This window comes from Physella acuta, unplaced genomic scaffold, assembly GCF_028476545.2.
Source record: "Physella acuta isolate Inbredline_101_S28 unplaced genomic scaffold, ASM2847654v3 ptg000862l, whole genome shotgun sequence".
NCBI lineage: Eukaryota > Metazoa > Mollusca > Gastropoda > Physidae > Physella > Physella acuta.
This window is the reverse complement of record NW_026732379.1, coordinates 479,178-498,964: the sequence shown is the minus strand read 5'-3', so window position 1 is coordinate 498,964 and position 19,787 is coordinate 479,178. Positions and strand designations below refer to the sequence as shown.

The 19,787-nt window shown below is 36.7% G+C and overlaps 2 protein-coding genes across 2 annotated transcripts; one reads left to right on the top strand and one right to left on the bottom strand.

Annotated features, from left to right (window-relative positions):
• Window positions 1-5,335: 5,335 nt before the first annotated feature.
• On the top strand, window positions 5,336-7,971 carry LOC131952245 (toll-like receptor 4). The gene has a single exon (XM_059314797.1). The coding sequence runs from the start codon at window positions 5,336-5,338 to the stop codon at window positions 7,934-7,936; it is 2,601 nt and encodes an 866-aa protein (XP_059170780.1). The 3' UTR covers window positions 7,937-7,971.
• A 3,743-nt stretch (window positions 7,972-11,714) lies between these two features.
• On the bottom strand, window positions 11,715-14,171 carry LOC131952244 (toll-like receptor 4). The gene is made up of 3 exons (XM_059314796.1): window positions 13,717-14,171; window positions 13,159-13,398; window positions 11,715-12,678 (listed from the first exon to the last, which is right to left on the bottom strand). Exons 1-3 carry the CDS (start codon window positions 14,169-14,171, stop codon window positions 11,715-11,717), a joined length of 1,659 nt encoding a protein of 552 aa, XP_059170779.1.
• Window positions 14,172-19,787: the final 5,616 nt, after the last annotated feature.

Below are 19,787 nucleotides of genomic sequence, written 5' to 3'. Positions count from 1 at the left end.
GCCGTAATGAAATAGTAACATTATGTGTTGAACTGTGGACGTATTTCCTATATGCCTATAATATATACTTTTAGGACAATAGAGACATTTATTTTTTTGTAAAATTATAATAATAATGAATTAAAATAAGAAAGAACAGTTAGTATATTTTAAACTAAAATGATAAACTTTTTTGACGATTTTTACCTCCCCCCCCCTCCTCTCCGTCACACATCGTCGCAAAAAGCCAACCCCCCCCCCCCCCCCCCAAATGACGTCACACCTCAAAATTGCAGTTGACTTTCTCTTAAAATACGATATTTTCCCAAAATCTTGTCTGAAATCTGTCAACATATAGCATTTTAATCAATTCCTATTACAATTTATTAAACCAGTTTTCTAAAAAGCGAAATAACGGCTAAAATTCGTTTTCTAACAATCTAACATTGCTGTTTTATAATGCAAAAGTGTGACCTCACACCATCTGACCCCCGTCCCCTCCCCGTCATCACACACCGTTACAAAATTACGGACCCCCCCCCCCACCCCTCTCTCTCCCCCCCTACGAGTGTGACGTCATTTATGGACGACCCCCTTAGTGTCTCCCCCTCCCGGAAGAAAAATCTGAAAGAAATACTGCTGTTGGTTTTTTATGAAGGTACCTTGTTTTCGGCGTCTGTTATAAACTTTTGGGGGTAATGAAGGCGCTTCTATAAACGACATGGCTGACACATGTTACCCTATTTCAGTCTTAGAGGCTATATGATGTTGAATGTGGGATACAAGTAATAAGTCGCCAGCAGTGGCGTAGCGAGGTCGGTTGTCACCCGGTGCGGCACTTAATGGTGTCACCCTCCAGAGGCGTACGACCCTTCCCGGGGACAAACTTTCAAGTTGTCGATTTGCAGCCCCCCCCCCCCCCCCCGCTCAAACTTTCGATTTGCACCCCCCCCCCCCCCTCAAGTTTTTCTCTTTATATTTTGCTATTTGTTTGCCTTGGTGTCAACCCCCTAAATGATGTCAAATAGGGGCCCTTTTTCGAAAGTTTGAGGGGGGGGGGGGTGCAAATCGAAAGTTTGTCCCCGGTCGCCGGGAAGGGTCGCTACGCCTCTGAGGGGCCCACTAACACTTTTTGCATAGGGGCCCAAAAATCCTAGCTACTCCACTGAGCTATTTAAAATCAATATTGGAACTTTAAAAAGTTATTTTCTGAAATGCTAATATAAGTTTCCAAAACATACAGTAGTTAGTATTATTTCAAATCGGTAACATCGGTGTACTATATCTTCTCAATTGTGATGTACCGGGGTTCAACATCGCCTATGTAAGGTGTGCCTGTCATAATTAACCATTGCACCATTAATAGTAAACGTTGTCGCAAAAAGTTGTTGAATTCCGACTCCAATTAAATGCTACATCAGCTGCTAAGCAAAACGTTTTTATTTTTCAAGTGATTATTAAAAAGCTGATTTATTAGCTCATTGTTAGTCCCTGTTCTAATTTTCATAATTTGCTGTTAGTTTATGAAGAGGCTTTTCATATTGTTGTAAAGGGGCACTGCCCCTATACCCCCTTTTCGACGAAACAGAAATATATATATATATATATATATATATATATATATATATATATATATATATATATATATATATATATATATATATATATATACAGTGGCGTAGCGAGGTCGGGTGTCACCCGGTGCGGCACTTAATGGTGTCACCCCCCAGAAGCGCAACGACCCTTCCCGGGGACAAACTTTCAATTTTCGATTTACAACCCCCCCCCCCCCCTCAAACTTTCGATTTGCACCCCCCACCTCTTAAAAGGCTATTTAACACTCTAATTAATCACTCTATTAAGTGGAATTATCATTTTTCTCTATATATTTTGCTATTTTTTGCCTTGGTGTCACCCCCCCCCCCTAAATGGTGTCACCCGGTGCGGACCGCACCCCCCGCACCCCCTCGCTACGCCCCTATATATATATATATATATATATATATATATATATATATATATATATATATATATATATATATATATATATAATAACTTTTTAGGCCACACCCAGGTAACTTCTCGCACCCCACCCCGAAGAAAGTCTAACCCCCCCCCCCACCCTACCGAACGAAATGGAATTTATATAGAAAAAATATACCTTTACCGGTGTCAGCCCCCCGGAAATTTTAGTCCCCCCTCCCGAAAATTCCCCCCCCCCCCCCCCCCCCCCCCGGATAAAAGAAAGTCTGAAAGAAACACTGACCGTACCCCTAGAGGAGATACTCAGGCAACACGAAACAAACAACGTGCGATAGCTGCCTCGTCTTTTAAGGCAACGTAAATATTCCGTATATTTATCTTTGGGTTGTTTTTTTTTTTTTCCGTTTCAACTTTCGTTTTTAAAAACAGTAGGAACAAGGGTCGACGGAAACCAAAAGCTTGAAATCAAAAATTGAATATTATGCTTTTTGGTGTTTAGATCTATATAATCGTAATCAGTGTTTCGTTGAAACTTTTTCCTCCGGGGGGAGGGGGGCCACTTGCAACTTTCGAGGGGAGGGGTGAACTAAATTAAATTTCTGGGGGGGGGGGGGGTCACTGGTAAAACTATGTATTTTCTGTATCAATTCTATTTCGTTATTTATTTTAAGAGATGCCTAAAGGAATCACTGATCGTAATGTCTCTTTTATATATATATTAACTTATACACCCTTATAATCACGATCCAACTTGCTTATAACTTAATTTAAGAGTTCAAAGTTCAAACCAATTCTAGGGTAGGCCTATTTCACTTTTATTTTCGTAATATGTGAGAGTGGGGCAAAAATAAGAGGGGGGGGGGGTTGAGACTTCTTGAATAAAATATAATTTAAATAACTTAAATGGTCGTACTTTCGAGGGGTCCAATGTTTCTCTCTTAACTGACGTCATTCAAAGTAAGGGACAGTAGGGTTCAACTGGAAGCAGGGGATAGGTGGGTAGAAGGGGAACCAAAATCGATGAATTTGTTTAGCGAAGTTTAATCTCTCGCCTCCCACACTTTCTCTCAGGGTCGCCTCGTCAAAACAATCGCTGTAAAAATAGAAGAAATAAATAAACATCCGTCTAGCTCCGATACGCAAATATTTGATGTGGGCGTGGCTTAGACTATCACGTGAAAAAACAATGAAACGAGGGTGAAAGCTGAGATACATGTGACTATATTGATGTGAGGGCGTGTGACAGTATAGATGGGACAGTATAGATGTGAGGACATGTGAAAATACAAATTTGAGGTCACGTGACATGTCTCATTACTTTACAAGTACTCACTCGAGATGATACTCAACGTTTGGCTAATTAAAATCTATTTATAGACGTGTTATACACCCAATGACACACTAAAGCATTTACCCGAATATATACATATATATATATATATATATATATATATATATATATATATATATATATATATATATATATATATATATATATATTTATATATATACTATGACCGAGTTTCATTTTATTTTCAAAACACAATACATTTTTTGTGTGATATATATATATATATATATATATATATATATATATATATATATATATATATATATATATATAATCTCTATATCTATAAAAATTCTACAGATTCTATATAAAACTCAGAATAACTTTAAACAACAAAACGTCGGTTTATTAGCTTTTGGTAACGGGTGGTTGAAGGCGAAAATGGCCCAAAGCTCGATAAGAATTTTTTTTTTCTACACTCAGGTACGACCTCGGTCTAGTGTTGATATTTTCTTCAGCAGTTTTTTTGTTTATAATTTTTACTATGAGCCTTATAGGTCAATGCCATTCACCTTCTAAAAGACTTCGTCGCATCACGTAAGCATATTTTGAAACTTTTTATTGTTTTTTTTATGTGTTACGTTCAAACCCCACTCTCGGTTACCTATATCTCCCGAATGAGAAAAAATAATAATTCGTGCTTTGAAGGCGAATAAGAAAAGAGAAGGACTAGGAATTGTTACAATGTGGGTAGTTTATATTTTAGATCAAACTTGTAGAACTAATACAGTCATGGAAACGGCAATGTGGGCTGTTCTGAGGAATCAAGTTGAGATCAAGGAAACGTAACGATACACACAGTAGAACATAAAAACAACTGCTGTAACTGTCACGTAAACAAGTGCTGAAGTTCAACCTTTTATCATGCGATGACTGGTTCAAAATAATTGCGTGATTACGGGTGTGTTGTTGTTGTGTCATGTGATTAATTAAGATAATAAAACGGTTTCCGAGGCAGGAATTTATCTTAAGGGAGAAGGGGGGGGGGGGCGGGTTCATAAAATGTTTAACACACACATTTTCACATTTGTATTCAATAACAAACTTTGTTTTTTTACATTTTAAGATCGTAAATTATGGTTTTATTACTTAAAAAATATTGAAACTAAGAGCAATAAAAGCGATAATAGTACTCGAGACAGTTGTCATTTGGGGAGAAGGGGGGGGGGTGTCCTCCCTCCATGCCCCTCCCCCCCCCCGGCAACGCCACTGATTAAAACAATATTTTATTCCCACCAGACGCCAAAGTGCCAGTGACAACCGTTGACATTTGACAAATTAAAAACAGGAACACGTATGGGTTTTTCCTTTTTACTCATACTGACGTGATAAATAACTTTTTTTTTTCTGTGGAGAGCGTCTCGGGACTTTTTGTTGCACGCGGCTGGCAAAGATGGCGAAACAGAAACAGCCATTTATGTTTCACACCCAGATTTATTTTTATCAAAGTTAGATGAACAAGGAATAATTTTCGTCTCTTCACCAGATTTGTTTTTTTTTTTACTGTTTTAAGGAAGAGTGGCTTCTATTAATTTTACTTAGGTTACTCAATGCTCTTTTTTTCGTGGATAATTTCTCATTGATGTTATTCATTCGAAAACATTCTATTTTCATCTGAAATTAGTATTGTGGCTAGAATTTTGCTTACTTATTTATCGTTTTGGCGTTGTTCGCTTTAACCCAAAATTTAAGCCTGTTGTCTACAGTTTAAACAGAATTAAATTTTTCTTGAAAGCTCAAGTGAGATACAACATCTTATTTCAAGAAAAATATTTATTTTTCATTGATCTACAAGATTCTGGTATTGAAAGATGACTAAATCATAGATTTTAAAAAGCGCACATAGTTTGAAATCGTTGTTGGAGTTCTCAGCAGGAATCAAACTCTAGCACGTACACCAAGTACAACTGGCTCTTCCAAATAGTCGCCAAAGAAAGTGACAACCTACGAATTCACTAACAAAAAAAAAATCTGTTCTCTTAAAGTTAAATACTAACACACCTCATTGGATTTATTTTTAGAATGAGTTTCTTTTCATCGTTGTGCGCAGCTGTCGTCTGCTTCCTGCTTGTATCGCCTGGACGATGCAGCTACGGCCACAACCTCTTGAACGCCCTCGCCACCTCACGTCTCAGCGATCTCTACGAAGAACACTGCAAGGACATTTGCAACGACACGTCCTTTTTATCCCATATCAAGTATCTGAACTGCTCATTCAAGGACCTTACATGTGTGCCAGCGTTAGCTCAAGAATATTCAACCGTTGTTATAGAATTTGACCTACATAATAACTCCATTTCGTATATTGAGAACGAAACGTTTTCCGGGTATTTTAATCTAGAGAAGCTTGACCTGTCCAACAATTTAATTTCGTTGCTGCAGGCTTATGCTTTTATCGGACTCGGAAGTTTGACACATTTGAATCTTTTCAACAATCAACTTCCAATGACGAGCTCTACCTTCCACGACGATGTTTTCAACCCCCTTGTAAACCTAACTTGGCTTAAACTTAACAGAAATAACAACGTAAGCCTAGAAGGGTTAAACTATCCTGACGTTGCGTTATCAAAGCTGGTAAAATTAGAATATTTGTTCCTGGATGGCGTCAGAAATGCGGACTTCGGTCCAGGTTTTCAAAACTTGACGTCGTTAAGGAGTCTGACACTTGCAGGCTACGACGAAGGGAACTGCCACATGGGGTCTCTCAGTAACACGACCTTTCAGTACCTTCAACCTTTAACCTACTTAAACATCCGCTCGTGCTTCATCACTGGAAAATTCATCGCAGCTGGGGCGTTTTTGCCCCTGAAAAATCTGGTCACCCTTAATATAACTCACAACGAAGACATCGACATTCACGGTCTGAGGAACGTCTTTTACGGCTTGAGAAACACGACGTCTCTGAGAGAACTCAGCATGAACCTAATCGTGAACCGCTACTCGCTTGGGATTTGTTTAGACAGCTCGTATCTGAAATATTTCCCGCCTAATTTAGAAATCCTACACGCGCAGGAAAACAATTTAGAAGCAGTGGAGAGGAATTTGACGTCCCTCCTCCCCAAAACTCTAAAATATCTAGATGTCAGTGGGAACAGATTTGTGTTTGGGACCTACCTTAAGGACCTTCCTCTACTTGAGAACCTAGAAGAGCTACAATTCAACCACGCTACGTTTGAGTACCTAATCCCCGGTAGCTACCCTTTTGAAATCAGCCTCAAGGCGTCAGACAGTAACTGTACTCTATACGGAAAATACAAAACCGATGCGAAAAATGAACAATTCATGTTTTATTTACCACCAAAGTTAAAACGTTTAGAAATGAACAGCGTGGACTTACACTACAAGTTGACAGAATTCCGGGTAGCGGATAATATTCTGCAGTATTTGAGCGTGACAGGAAATAGTTTCCGGCAGCTCATCGGACCGATCCACAACTTACGGAAATTAACGGTTCTGAACATTTCCTCCAGCAGCGTGGAGATAATCTCCGATGTATTCTTCACCACATTGACAAGTCTCAAGAGCCTGAACCTCAGCAGCAACAGGTTGGGAAGTTTTTTTAAAACTCAAAACACCAACGACGTTTTTGCCCCGTTGGTCAATTTAAAAATGTTGGACCTGTCGAATAACGCTATCAGCGTCCTCCCCCAGAACTTATTCAGCAAACTTTTGAGTCTTGAAATTTTACACTTGGAACAAAATCCTTTAAATGTATTTAATGTGAATTTGACTGATTTAGAAAAATTAAACTATATAAGTTTAAAATCCACAAAATTGTTAAATATAGCAACAGGTATCAGGACGCATATAGACTACCTAATAGACAACAATAAGCAATTTACGATAATTTTGGAGGGAGCTCCTATCAGTTGCACATGTGACAACTACCACTTCCTGTTGTGGATGACGTCATCTAAAGCTTTTAATAGCAAATTCCGAGGTTACGTCTGCGTGTACGGCGATAACTCACAAAAACCGATTGACGATGGTTACAATACTACAGTCAGAAATTTAAACGGTGAATGCACAGATCACGTCACTTTATTTTTATCCGTAGGTGGCGGTTCACTCGTGACATTCTCTTTGATTATCTACGCCTTGCTTTACAGATACAGATGGCGAATAAGATATCTGTACTACGCAGCGTATCTTCAGTACAAAAAATCTGGCAAACAGAAACAAAACGACTTTGAATTCGATGCTTTCATTTCTTACGATCACAAAGATCACAATTTTGTTGTGAACAAACTTTATCCCGAGCTAAAGAAACGAGGGCTGAACGTGTTCATTCACGGCAGAGATTTTGTAGCTGGTGACTACATCGCCTCGAACATCGTCAAAGCTGTCTGTACCTGCAGGAAAACTGTGGTCGTCTTGACGAGGAACATGATCAACAGCTACTGGTGTGGCTACGAAATTCAGATGGCCAATATCGAGTCCATCCACACCGGCAGGCCGGTTCTCATTTTTCTGCTGATGGAAAAAATTCCGGAGACTGACCTTGGCCGGGAACTGCTGTACAACATCCGGAATAACACATACATTCCGTATCCTGATCCACTGCCTGATGCCACCAGCATAGGGAGGTTATGGGATAAACTTGCAAGTGATATCAGAAACTGAAGGAACGCGGGTCTGGTCTACATTAGGAGCTAATAACAAACAAAAATAGCCTATGATATCGGGAACTGGTGACAAACAGAACCAGCTTTTCTCTAATTTTTCTCCGGGGGGGGGGGGGGAGGGGGGGGGGGAAGGGGAGGGGGTGAAAGAAGGCATTTGAAACTTTAGGCACACTTGACGGACACTGGCTCAGGTTAATATTTTCTAGTTTTTTTTTATAATAAGTCCCGGGAGGAGGGGGGGGGGGGGCGGCGTAGGAAATGCTCCAAGGAAGGGTAGTTCCCCCCCCCTCTGAATATATGCTTGATAGGAACTTTGAACAGAACAAAAAGAGAAGCAGTGATGCTAAAAAATTAAGCAATACGAAACTTGCCTGTGATTCTAATTTAACGGGAATATTCTTCGATAACACTAATGGTGAGACAGTTTTTAAAAAAATCAATTTTCAATTACTTAAATTTTTAAAAAATAAAATAGTATCTCGTAGAATTGCACACCAAATGAACAGCAAACAATGTAGAATAAGTTCCTCTTCCGGTTACCGAAACTCGCTGAAAGGTGGATACAGAATTACAAAATGGATATAATACTTATATATGACATTTCGTCAACCTAGCTGTAACGGTGCTCAAGATATTGTGTTCACAGACAGATACACATAGAGAGACACACAGATATGCAGACTAAATTGCAAAACCATTTTTTTTCCGACTCAGGGAAATGTAAAACGTCGAGATTTCTGAAAATCTCCATTTCGATTTTTTGCAAGATTACAATACTTCCTCTATACTTTGTATACTTTACATGCCCTTGGACAGCCAGGCCATGGACTGCAGAGGCGTAGCGAGGGGGGGGGTTACATATGTCCCCGGGCGCCGACCTTAGGGGGCGCCAATATGGGTTGGAAAAACAAATTATAGTTTGAGGGGGGTGGTGCAAATCGAAAGTTTGAGAAGGGGGGGGGGTGCAAATAGAAAGTTTGAGGAGGGGGTTGCAAATCGGAAATTTGCTCCGGAAGGGGCGCCAAATTGAAAGTTTGTCCCCGGGCGCCGGGAAGGGTCGCTACGCGTCTGATGGACTGCAGGGAAAATGCTCTTACTTGGGAACACATTTTACTTTGTTTGATGCACTTTTATTTGTTTTTAAATAAAACATGTGCTTAACCTTTAAAATTCTCTGAGGATTTGTCGTACTAGTGAAAGTAATGTGTTGCAGGCCTATCCAATCTATGAAAAGAACATTCGACAACTGTTATATTATTCTATTAACATTCTCTTTGCTGAAATCAAGCATATGCATTGTATGTCAGTTTAAATAAAATAAGACAAAGACGTCCGTCCAGCAACTAGGTCTACAAATATTTACGTGTGTTTTTTATTTCAAGATTCACTAAGGCTTTTATTACAAGCTTTTATTTAACTTGCTTCCTCTGTCGTCAGTCTGTCTAGACCGAAACGCCGGAGTGAAAATTCGGAAACTTCTACTTGACCGATACGATTCACATTTGGCACGTGGGACAAGACATGAAGACAATGCAATCTGAAACTAAATTTGACTTAATTGGATGCCTAATTAATTTTTTATGAATTAATTAAAATTTGGACCGAATTAGTAGGCATGTCTATCCAACCACACGCGTCATCACGTTCAATAGCTGCGCCATCACGTTCAATGGCTGCGCCATCACGTTCATTAGGCGCGCAATGGTTTTTAGTCATGTAACTCTATTGTAAATAAAACATGTAAAGTACTGAAAAAAATTCATAAAAAACGTTTTAATAACAAGCTTTTATGTAATGATGCACTAAAAAGTAGAAAATAAATTATAGACTACTATTTAAATTACTATAAAGAAAAGCGTGGTGTCTTCCTTAACATTAGTAAAGGTATCCAATAGATACTAAAGTGACCCACGCTTTTCTTTATAGTAATTTAAATAGTAGTCTATAATTTATTTTCTACTTTTTAGTGCATCATTACATAAAAGCTTGTTATTCTAACGTTTTTTATGAATTTTTTTTGTTTATGCCTCACTGTGAAATTTTAAAACTAAAAACAAATGACTCATTCATGTTACGTTAAAAAACGATTTTTGTGTATATGTATATTATGTGGTATTTTATTGTATGTGTGTATGTGGTATGTTATTTAAGTGCGTATATGGTATTTTATTATCAGAGTTTCTTCCAGGCATCTCTTCAAAATTCTACCGCCCCCCCCCGAACGAAATGAAATTTATATAATTTATATAGAAAATATATACTTTTAACAGTGTCCGCCCCCCCCCCCCCCGAAGAAAGTCTACCGCCCCCCCCCCCCCGAAAATTTCAAGTGCCCCCCCCCCCCCCCCCGGAAAAAAAAGTCTGGAAGAAACACTGTTTATTATCCATCATCTGTCTGCATAGAGGGGTGGGGGGGGGGGTCTGATACATGGGCAACATCTGGCTCTTCTCACCTTACCGCCCTCACTTTGTGCTTGGATTTCCAAAGCGCAATCATCAAATTTCTGTTAGACTATGGAACAATATGTATATATATATATATATATATATATATATATATATATATATATATATATATATATATATATATATATATAGGCTCGTCAGTTTCGATCTATGACGACAAAAAGACAGACAAAAGCACGATAGACAGAGGAAGAAAGTTAAATAAAAGCTTGTAAAAAGAAATAAAAACACGATTTAAAAAATAAACTTTTAAAAATAATTTTATAAACAAATTACTTCCAATTTTCGAACACATTAAACATTATTTCCCGACAAGTTACGAATGATCAGTTCATGTGGCAATCATCAAACGATTAAAACAATGAGTCACAGCATAGGTACAAAACGTAGGGTCAACTGTATGCTTGAGAACTCCACTAGACATCAGAATACTGGACATCACACTGCTGTACTTTAGACCACCAGACATCAATATACTGGACATCCCAATGTTGGGTATTAACAACTCTACGTCAGGATACTGGACATAACATGTCTAACACTAGAACTTAAATGTAATCAAACCATCTAGCACTAGAAGATTGCATTTAACAGCATGGAATGGGAACAGATAACGTAAATTTTCGCAAATTCTCTCTCACACCTATGTACATAAGATATACTCTGAGCAATCTAAAGATCACTTACAGTATTTATACCTTTATACTGTAATACTAAAATCATAAATAAAAGCTAAAAAACATGTATTACATATGTATAAATGAGTCTACGACAAATTCCCGAAAGACACTTGCCCGAATACCGTTTGCCCGAAGGCATTCGGGCAAGTGTCCTTTCGGGCATTTGTCGCATTCGGGCAAGTGTCCATTCGGGCATTTGTCGCATTCGGCTAGTGTCCATTCAGGAAATCGGCCTTAGGGCAAACGACATTAGGGCAAGTGTCTTTCGGGAAAACGCCCGGCTCCCGTATAAATAAGCATGTAATATATAGATTGCAATGACATAAAAATAAATGTTGTGTTGCAAAGATAAAACAAAAAGGCTATACACATCGTCGCACCTCAACCAATTTAAACTTGAAATAAACCTCGTTCAAAGAATCAGCTTATCCATTGATGATTTGTTTTGAATTACTTGCCAACAAATACAATTTAACATCCCTTCTAAAATAAACCTACACTTTTATAGACTATGTTGATTGATTTGCGGTACAGGAATTAGTGTATTTTAATATGCGGCTTTAGTTCCTGGTAGCACATGCCAGTTCTGTGTGTCAGTAGTTCCTAATGTAGGCCAGACCCCGCGTTCCTTCAGTTTCTGATATCACATGCCAGTTTGTCCCATAACCTCCCTATGCTGGTGGCATCAGGCAGTGGATCAGGATACGGAATGTAAGTATTGTTCCGGATGTTGTATAGTAGTTCCCTACCCAAATCGTTTTTTGGAATTTTTTCCATCAGCAGGAAAATAAGAACCGGCCTGCCGGTGTGGATGGACTCGATATTGGCCATCTGAATTTCGTAGCCACACCAGTAGCTGTTGATCATGTTCCTCGTCAAGACGACCACAGTTTTCCTGCAGGTACAGACAGCTTTGACGATGTTCGAGGCGATGTAGTCACCAGCTACAAAATCTCTGCCGTGAATGAACACGTTCAGCCCTCGTTTCTTTAGCTCGGGATAAAGTTTGTTCACAACAAAATTGTGATCTTTGTGATCATACGAAATGAAAGCATCGAATTCAAATTTGATTTGCGTCTCCTTCTTTGATTTCTTGTACTGCAGATACGCTGCGTAATACAGATATCGTATTCGCCATCTGTATCTGTAGACCAAAGTGAAGATAATCAAAGAGAAGATAAGAACAACACTCCCACTAACGAGTAAAAACAAAATTATATGATCTTCACATTGGCGTTTTAAAATAGCCATTGTTGCGTTGTAACCATCTTTGATATATTTAATCGAATGATCATTTGGGTTAATGCAAATATTCTCTTCAAACTTTGTCCGAAAAGCCCCGGATGTGGTCATCCATTTTAGAAAATCAAAATTCTCACAATTGCAAGTAATGGGCGCACAGCTCAAAGACATCCTAAATGTGACGTTTTGAGCTAATAGAGAGTTGATGTAATCTCTCAAATACGGTGCTATAGTTTCGATTCGTGTGTATTTTAAACTTAAATATTCTAATTTTTTCATGCCAGATACATCAACGTCAAAAGCATACAGAGGGTTTGTATCCAAATATAGTTTTCGTAAGTTAGTTAATTGACTGAATACGTCATTTGGGAGCGAAGTTATTGAATTAAAGGAAAGATTCAGAAATTGGAGGTTTGATAGGCTGGAAAAAACTCTGGAAGAATTTCGTCCGTTGAAATAGTAACCGAGGAGGTTGGAGCTCATGTTTAAGACTTGGAGACTGGTCAAGTTGATAAAAAAGTTGTGATTGATGTGGCTTACGAAACAAAACGAGATATCGAGATACTTTAAATGGTGGAAACCTTGCAGAGGTCCGCGTAGTTTTGAAAAGTGATTGTCCGTGATGCTGAGATACTCTAGTTTGTTTTTCTGAACGACAAGTTTTGATAATTCGTAATTCAGATTAGCGCCGTTCATTTCTAAACGGTTTAAATTTGGTGGTAGAGCAAAAATGATATCTTCGTTGTCGGTATACGTCTGGTTGTATAATGTGCATTTTTTAGTTGACATCGAATAGAATAGTTCGTAAGGGTAACGCTTTGGAATTCCATACGTGAATCCAGCTTTGTTTAGTTTAAGGACAGTAAGGTTCTCCAGTTTAGAGAGGTCTTGCAAATACGTGCCGAAAACAAATCTGTTTCCACTCAAATCTAAAGTCTTCAAGGTTTTTGGAAGTCTTTGAATAAAATCTCTGTCCACGGCTTCAACGTTGTTTTCTTGAGCTTCAAGGTACTCCAAGTTTGGAGGGAAATGATTGAAATAGGAACTCTCCAAACAAATTCCCAATGAATATCTGTTTACGATTAGATTCATCCGTAGAAATTTCAACGACGTTGTGTTTTTGATGCCGTGTAAGACACGGTTAAAGTAGGGAATGTCAATATCTTCGTTATGGGTTAAGTCAAGGGTGACCAAATTTTTTAAAGGCAAGAAGGCATCATGATGAATGTTACGACCTTTTATGAAACAGGAGCTAAGATTCAAGTATTTTAAATTAGTCAAATATATAAACGTTTTGTTGGTCAGAGTATGTATATAACATTGCCCTTCAAAATAGCCAGCGACTGTTAAATTTGTAAGCGAAGTCATGTTTTGAAAACCTGGTCCAAACGGTTGTTCAAAAACACCGTCTAAAAATAAAACCTCAAGTTTTCGTAGCCTCGATAGAGATTTATCCGGATATCTGGAAGTGTAAAATGTAGTGTTAATCATGTTTAGTTTCAGCCAGGTTAGGCTTTGAAGCGGACTGAAAACATTTTCATGAAATGTCGTTTCCATCATAACCAGCGGATTTCCTCTTAGGTTCAAATGGGTTAAATTTGAAAGCCCATTAAACGCAAGAGGTTGAATAGTTTTTATTAAGTTATTCGAAAGATCGAGAATTTTCAACACAGTGTATAACAAAAAGCCATCATCTTGTAGAACGGTGATTGAGTTGTTCATAAGCAGAAGATATTCAGTGGTGCTAGGCAGAGTGATGTCATCGACGTGTTTTAACCCACAGAAGGAATAAACGGCATACGTCTCGTTATTCCAGCATTGCTTGCTGACGTTTTTCTGCCTCATGGAATCAAAACTTCGCCCGATTAGGGCTGGACAGCTGGACGCGGTGACGTCAGTGTACAATTTAAATAGGTAGAGTGTGAGTACTAAGAGTATCATCGTGTGGATGCTGTACTGATGCTGTACTGATGTGGTACTGATGTTCTACTGATGCTGTACTGATGTTGTACTGATGCTGTACTGATGTTGTACTGATGTTCTACTGATGCTGTACTGATGTTGTACTGATGTTCTACTGATGCTGTACTGATGTTGTACTGATGTTCTACTGATGCTGTACTAATGCTGTACTGATGTTCTACTGATGCTGTATTGATGTTGTACTGATGTTCTACTGATGCTGTACTGATGTTGTACTGATGTTCTACTGATGCTGTACTAATGCTGTACTGATGTTCTACTGATGCTGTACTGATGCTGTACTAATGCTGTACTGATGTTCTACTGATGCTGTACTGATGTTGTACTGATGCTGTACTGATGTTGTACTGATGTTCTACTGATGCTGTACTGATGTTGTACTGATGCTGTACTGATGTTGTACTGATGTTCTACTGATGCTGTACTAATGCTGTACTGATGTTCTACTGATGCTGTACTGATGCTGTACTGATGCTGTACTAATGTTGTACTGATTTTCTACTGATGCTGTACTGATGCTGTACTGATGTTCTACTGATGCTGTACTGATGTTCTACTGATGATGTACTGATGCTGTACTGATGCTGTACTGATACTATACTGATGCTGTACTAATGCTGTACTGATGTTGCACTGATGTTGTACTGATGCTGTACTGATGTTGTACTGATGTTCTACTGATGCTGTACTGATGCTGTACTGATGTTCTACTGATGTTGTACTGATGTTCTACTGATGCTGTACTGATGTTGTACTGATGTTCTACTGATGCTGTACTAATGCTGTACTGATGTTCTACTGATGCTGTACTGATGCTGTACTAATGCTGTACTGATGCTGTACTGATGTTCTACTGATGCTGTACTGATGCTGTACTGATGCTGTACTGATGCTATACTGATGCTGTACTAATGCTGTACTGATGTTGGACTGATGTTGTACTGATGCTGTACTGATGCTGTACTGATGCTGTACTGATGCTGTACTGATGCTGTACTGATGCTATACTGATGTTGTACTGATGCTGTACTGATGTTCTACTGAAGCTGTCCTGATGCTGTACTGATGTTGTACTGATGTTGTACTGATGCTATACTGATGCTGTACTGATGCTGTACTGATGCTGTACTAATGCTGTACTGATGTTGGACTGATGTTCTACTGATGCTGTACTGATGCTGTACTGATGCTATACTGATGCTGTACTAATGCTGTACTGATGCTGTACTAATGCTGTACTGATGTTGGACTGATGTTGTACTGATGCTGTACTGATGCTGTACTGATGCTGTACTGATGCTGTACTGATGCTGTACTGATGCTATGATGTTGTACTGATGCTGTACTGATGTTCTACTGATGCTGTACTGATGCTGTACTGATGCTGTACTGATACTATACTGATGCTGTACTAATGCTGTACTGATGTTGCACTGATGTTGTACTGATGCTGTACTGATGCTGTACTGATGCTGTACTGATGTTGTACTGATGCTGTACTGATGCTGTACTGATGCTGTACGGATGCTATTCAGATGCCGTGTTGATGTACTGAGCTGTCTTGCAGATACCTTTATAACTGAGAGTGAAAAAAAGGATTATAAAAAAAATTCTTAAAATTTCACATTTAAATTATTTAAATGTATAAAGTTGGCTATTGTCAGAGGTGTCGCGAGGCGGGTGCGATGAGTGAGGGGGGGGGGGGTGCGGACCGCACCAGGCGACACCATTTAGAGGGGAGACACCAAGATAAAAAAATAAATAGAAGAAAAATGCTTAATTCATGATTATTTAGAGTTAAAATGTCGTATTAAGTGCAAATCGAAGATTCCGATATGGGATGGGGGGGGGGGGGGGGGGAAGGGTGACACCTGGAAGTAAACCTGTCAATTATAGAGAAAACAATTTTACATTCAGCTGTATTACAAACAGCTATATATATATATATATATATATATATATATATATATATATATATATATATATATATATATATATATATATATATATATATGATTCTTTTTTGTTGGTTGGGGGGGGGGGGGGGGACACCAATAGTTGCGGCAACGGGTGACACGCGACCTAGCGACGCCACTGCTACTAATTATGTAAAATTTTATAGACAGCAAAACTCCACGGTATCGAAAAATTACAAAATTACAGAGCATTCTGTATTATTCTATAATTTTATAATATTTACGCCTTTCTTCATCTTCAACATTTGACAGCTAAGAAGCTATGATGAATGGTAGGAAACAGTTTAAACAATAATATATAAAAATAAAAACAGTATTTAAATAAAGTCAGCTCAGGAAAAAAAAAATTATTGCATTTTTCAGTACTTACCTTACAATATTTAATATCAGAAAGTAAAACTTAAAAAAAAAAACAACATCTAGCTAGTCGCCCAAAATGATGTATATGGAACGGGAAACAAAAATATTTTTGTTGAATTTAAAAAAATAAAAATTTCTTTCTTCCTGTTTTTTTCATGCTGCTTTCGTGTCGACACTCGTGGAAACTGATCTCAACTTTTATCAGACACTTTTACACCTCCTTGTTGAGAAAGAGATTTAGAGTTTCGAGAAAATTTCGAGAAAATGTATTTCAATCAATTTAATCGATTTGCTAGTAGTATCTAATAAGGCAATTAATTTGTGTATAATTTTAGAAATTTAAAAAATGTAATCAGTTAAAAAAAAATTATAAACACCTAATAAACTATTTCAAATTTAGGATATAAAAGAATGCTGAATCGAAAACTAAATTCCATGTTGACTTCGTTGAATTTAACATGCACATTTTTTTTATAAACGCAAGATATCTTGATTATTATATAGCCCTTTTTATACATTTAGTCCTAAATGTAAAATGATGTAACATAATTATTAATTTAATTATTTGCCAGTTATCAATAAGCATTTATTATAATGATTAAGCATTACATATATATATATATGTATATATATATATATATATATATATATATATATATATATATATATATATATATATACACGGTGTGGTGTGTTAGGTGTACTAGAACCTTCCCCCCCCCCCCTCCACTGACAGCTGGTACATGTCGCCAACGTGTCGCTTTTACTGATTTTATTTCCGGATGTGTGTTTACATATTAATAAACAAACACATTTAAAAAAATAAACAAGAATCGAGCGAGGTTACCTACTTAGGTCGGTTGTGGTGTTACGAAGGTGAGAGGGTTAGAACTACCTTCCTCATATGTCACCCAAAAAGTTAAACTTTTTTGTTTGTTTACAAAATTTAGAATATCATGAAATATAAACAACTATTGTACGCTTTTAGAATAGTTAATTGTTTTATATGAGTCACAACTTCCGACACTGGCATAAGATAGATAGAAAGATAATAATAAATAGATAGTGTGTGTATAGAAAAAATGACCCCTCCCTCCGGATAATTTCTGGCTATACCTCCGTTTACCTATGACATAGACATTAATTTCTATTGATAAACATCCAAAATACAAGAAGATTTGTACACATTTACTAATTCACATAACCTCCGACGCCCCTAAATACAAGCTAGAGAAGGTTACTATGTTTGCTGATCCAGGAAGTGAATTATAAATGGAGAATGACTCAGCAATAAGAGACGTACAAAAGTATTCGTTTATTTGTCCAGCTATGTTATTTAGATTTTCCACACCTAATAAAGGTATTGTGCTTACAATTTTATTTAGCAGTACGATTTCCGAAGGGGCCATTTACTTACCATAGTCGTCGGAAAACTAAGTGTATTCTTATCTGTATATACATATGTATATATATATATATATATATATATATATATATATATATATATATATATATATATATATATATATATATATATATATATATATATGTCATCCACATTCGACCAAGATGGAATTTTAAAAATAGTAAGTTAAGAATAGTCAACTGAAATCGTTATTATATTTTAATTTTCCATTTCGCACAATAATAGTTCTAATTCATCAATATTATGATTATGGCATCATAAAGAAATTAACCATGAGTTATATATTAACATAATCGGATTTGAGTGTTTTAATAGCTGTCTAATGGAAGCATGTGTTTATTTGTAAGACACAACTCTTTTTTGTATGGTTTGTCTTTAGCAAGTAACTAATAAAAACAAATCGTGTTATGATTTTAAAGACAAAAAAAAAAAACACTGGTTTAACTAATTCAAAGAATTGCAGATACCATCAAATTGAAGTTTACTATTGTTTATAAGATAATATTTTGTAGTTTCAGAAATCAGAGCCAAATGCAACAACCACTGTAGTGTCCACCCTCCACCCCCCCCCCCCCCCCTTACTATTCCACTTCTTACAAATAAAACAATTATATTTTTTAAATGGCAGAATTTTTATTTACATGGCAATTAAAGCTTACAATAGCAATCAAATTAGATATCTTACAAGATTTTTTCAAGCTATATCTCACAGATTTTTTCAAACTAAGATATTTTTCTTATTTTTTTAGTCTTAATTAAGAAGGATTGTAAAAACATGTTAATAGTATCCAACAATATTAATCACAATTTTTTTTTAAATTACTTACCAAATATTTTGCAAGCTATATCTTGCTAATAGGATTTATCACACTTTAATATCTTAAAGATATCTTAGTCTAAAAGTTAAATCATCAGAGTGCTACATAGATATGTATGTATGTATATATATATATATGTATAACGTTAAATCAACAATCCTTGGCGTGCTACCTAGAACTGAATGCAGTTCATTACTTGTCTAAATATATCACGTTACACAATTCTCTTCCTCTAAAGTGACAACGAATCGAAGGCGAATTCTTCGTGTCAACATTTGAACGCGATTCTTCGTGTTAAAATTTTGATCGCAATGTTTAAAAATTTAATCGTGGGAGGCTTTGTTTTTTCAATTTCCTGGTCCTAGTTTCAAGAATTTTTAAAAATAAAACTGAGTATTCAAACCACGAGTTCTGTTTTGTTATTATTCAATTCTAATATAACGTCAGAATAAATTCGTATCTTTTTATGTTTTTACATTTGAAAATAAAGGTGTGTTGTATCCTGTATTTTTTTATTTGTTTTATATATATATATATATAAATATATATATATATATATATATATATATATATATATATATATATATATATATATATATATATATATATATATATATATATATATACTGCTATAATGCAATTAAAAATTACGATTAAAACATGCTGTTAAAATACTTTTGTGAGTGGCAGCATAACTACTTAAAATTGCATGCTTCTTTGTCGACGCATTAAGTAATGTAACATGATAAAGTCAAGGCAGTTTCATGAAAGGAATTAAATAATACAGTCCAAACTAAAATAAAGCATCAGAGCACAGAAATGGCTAAAAATTACATTTATCATGGTTTTTGATCCACAAAAGTTGTGAAATATATTTCAAAACTTGTAATACATGAAG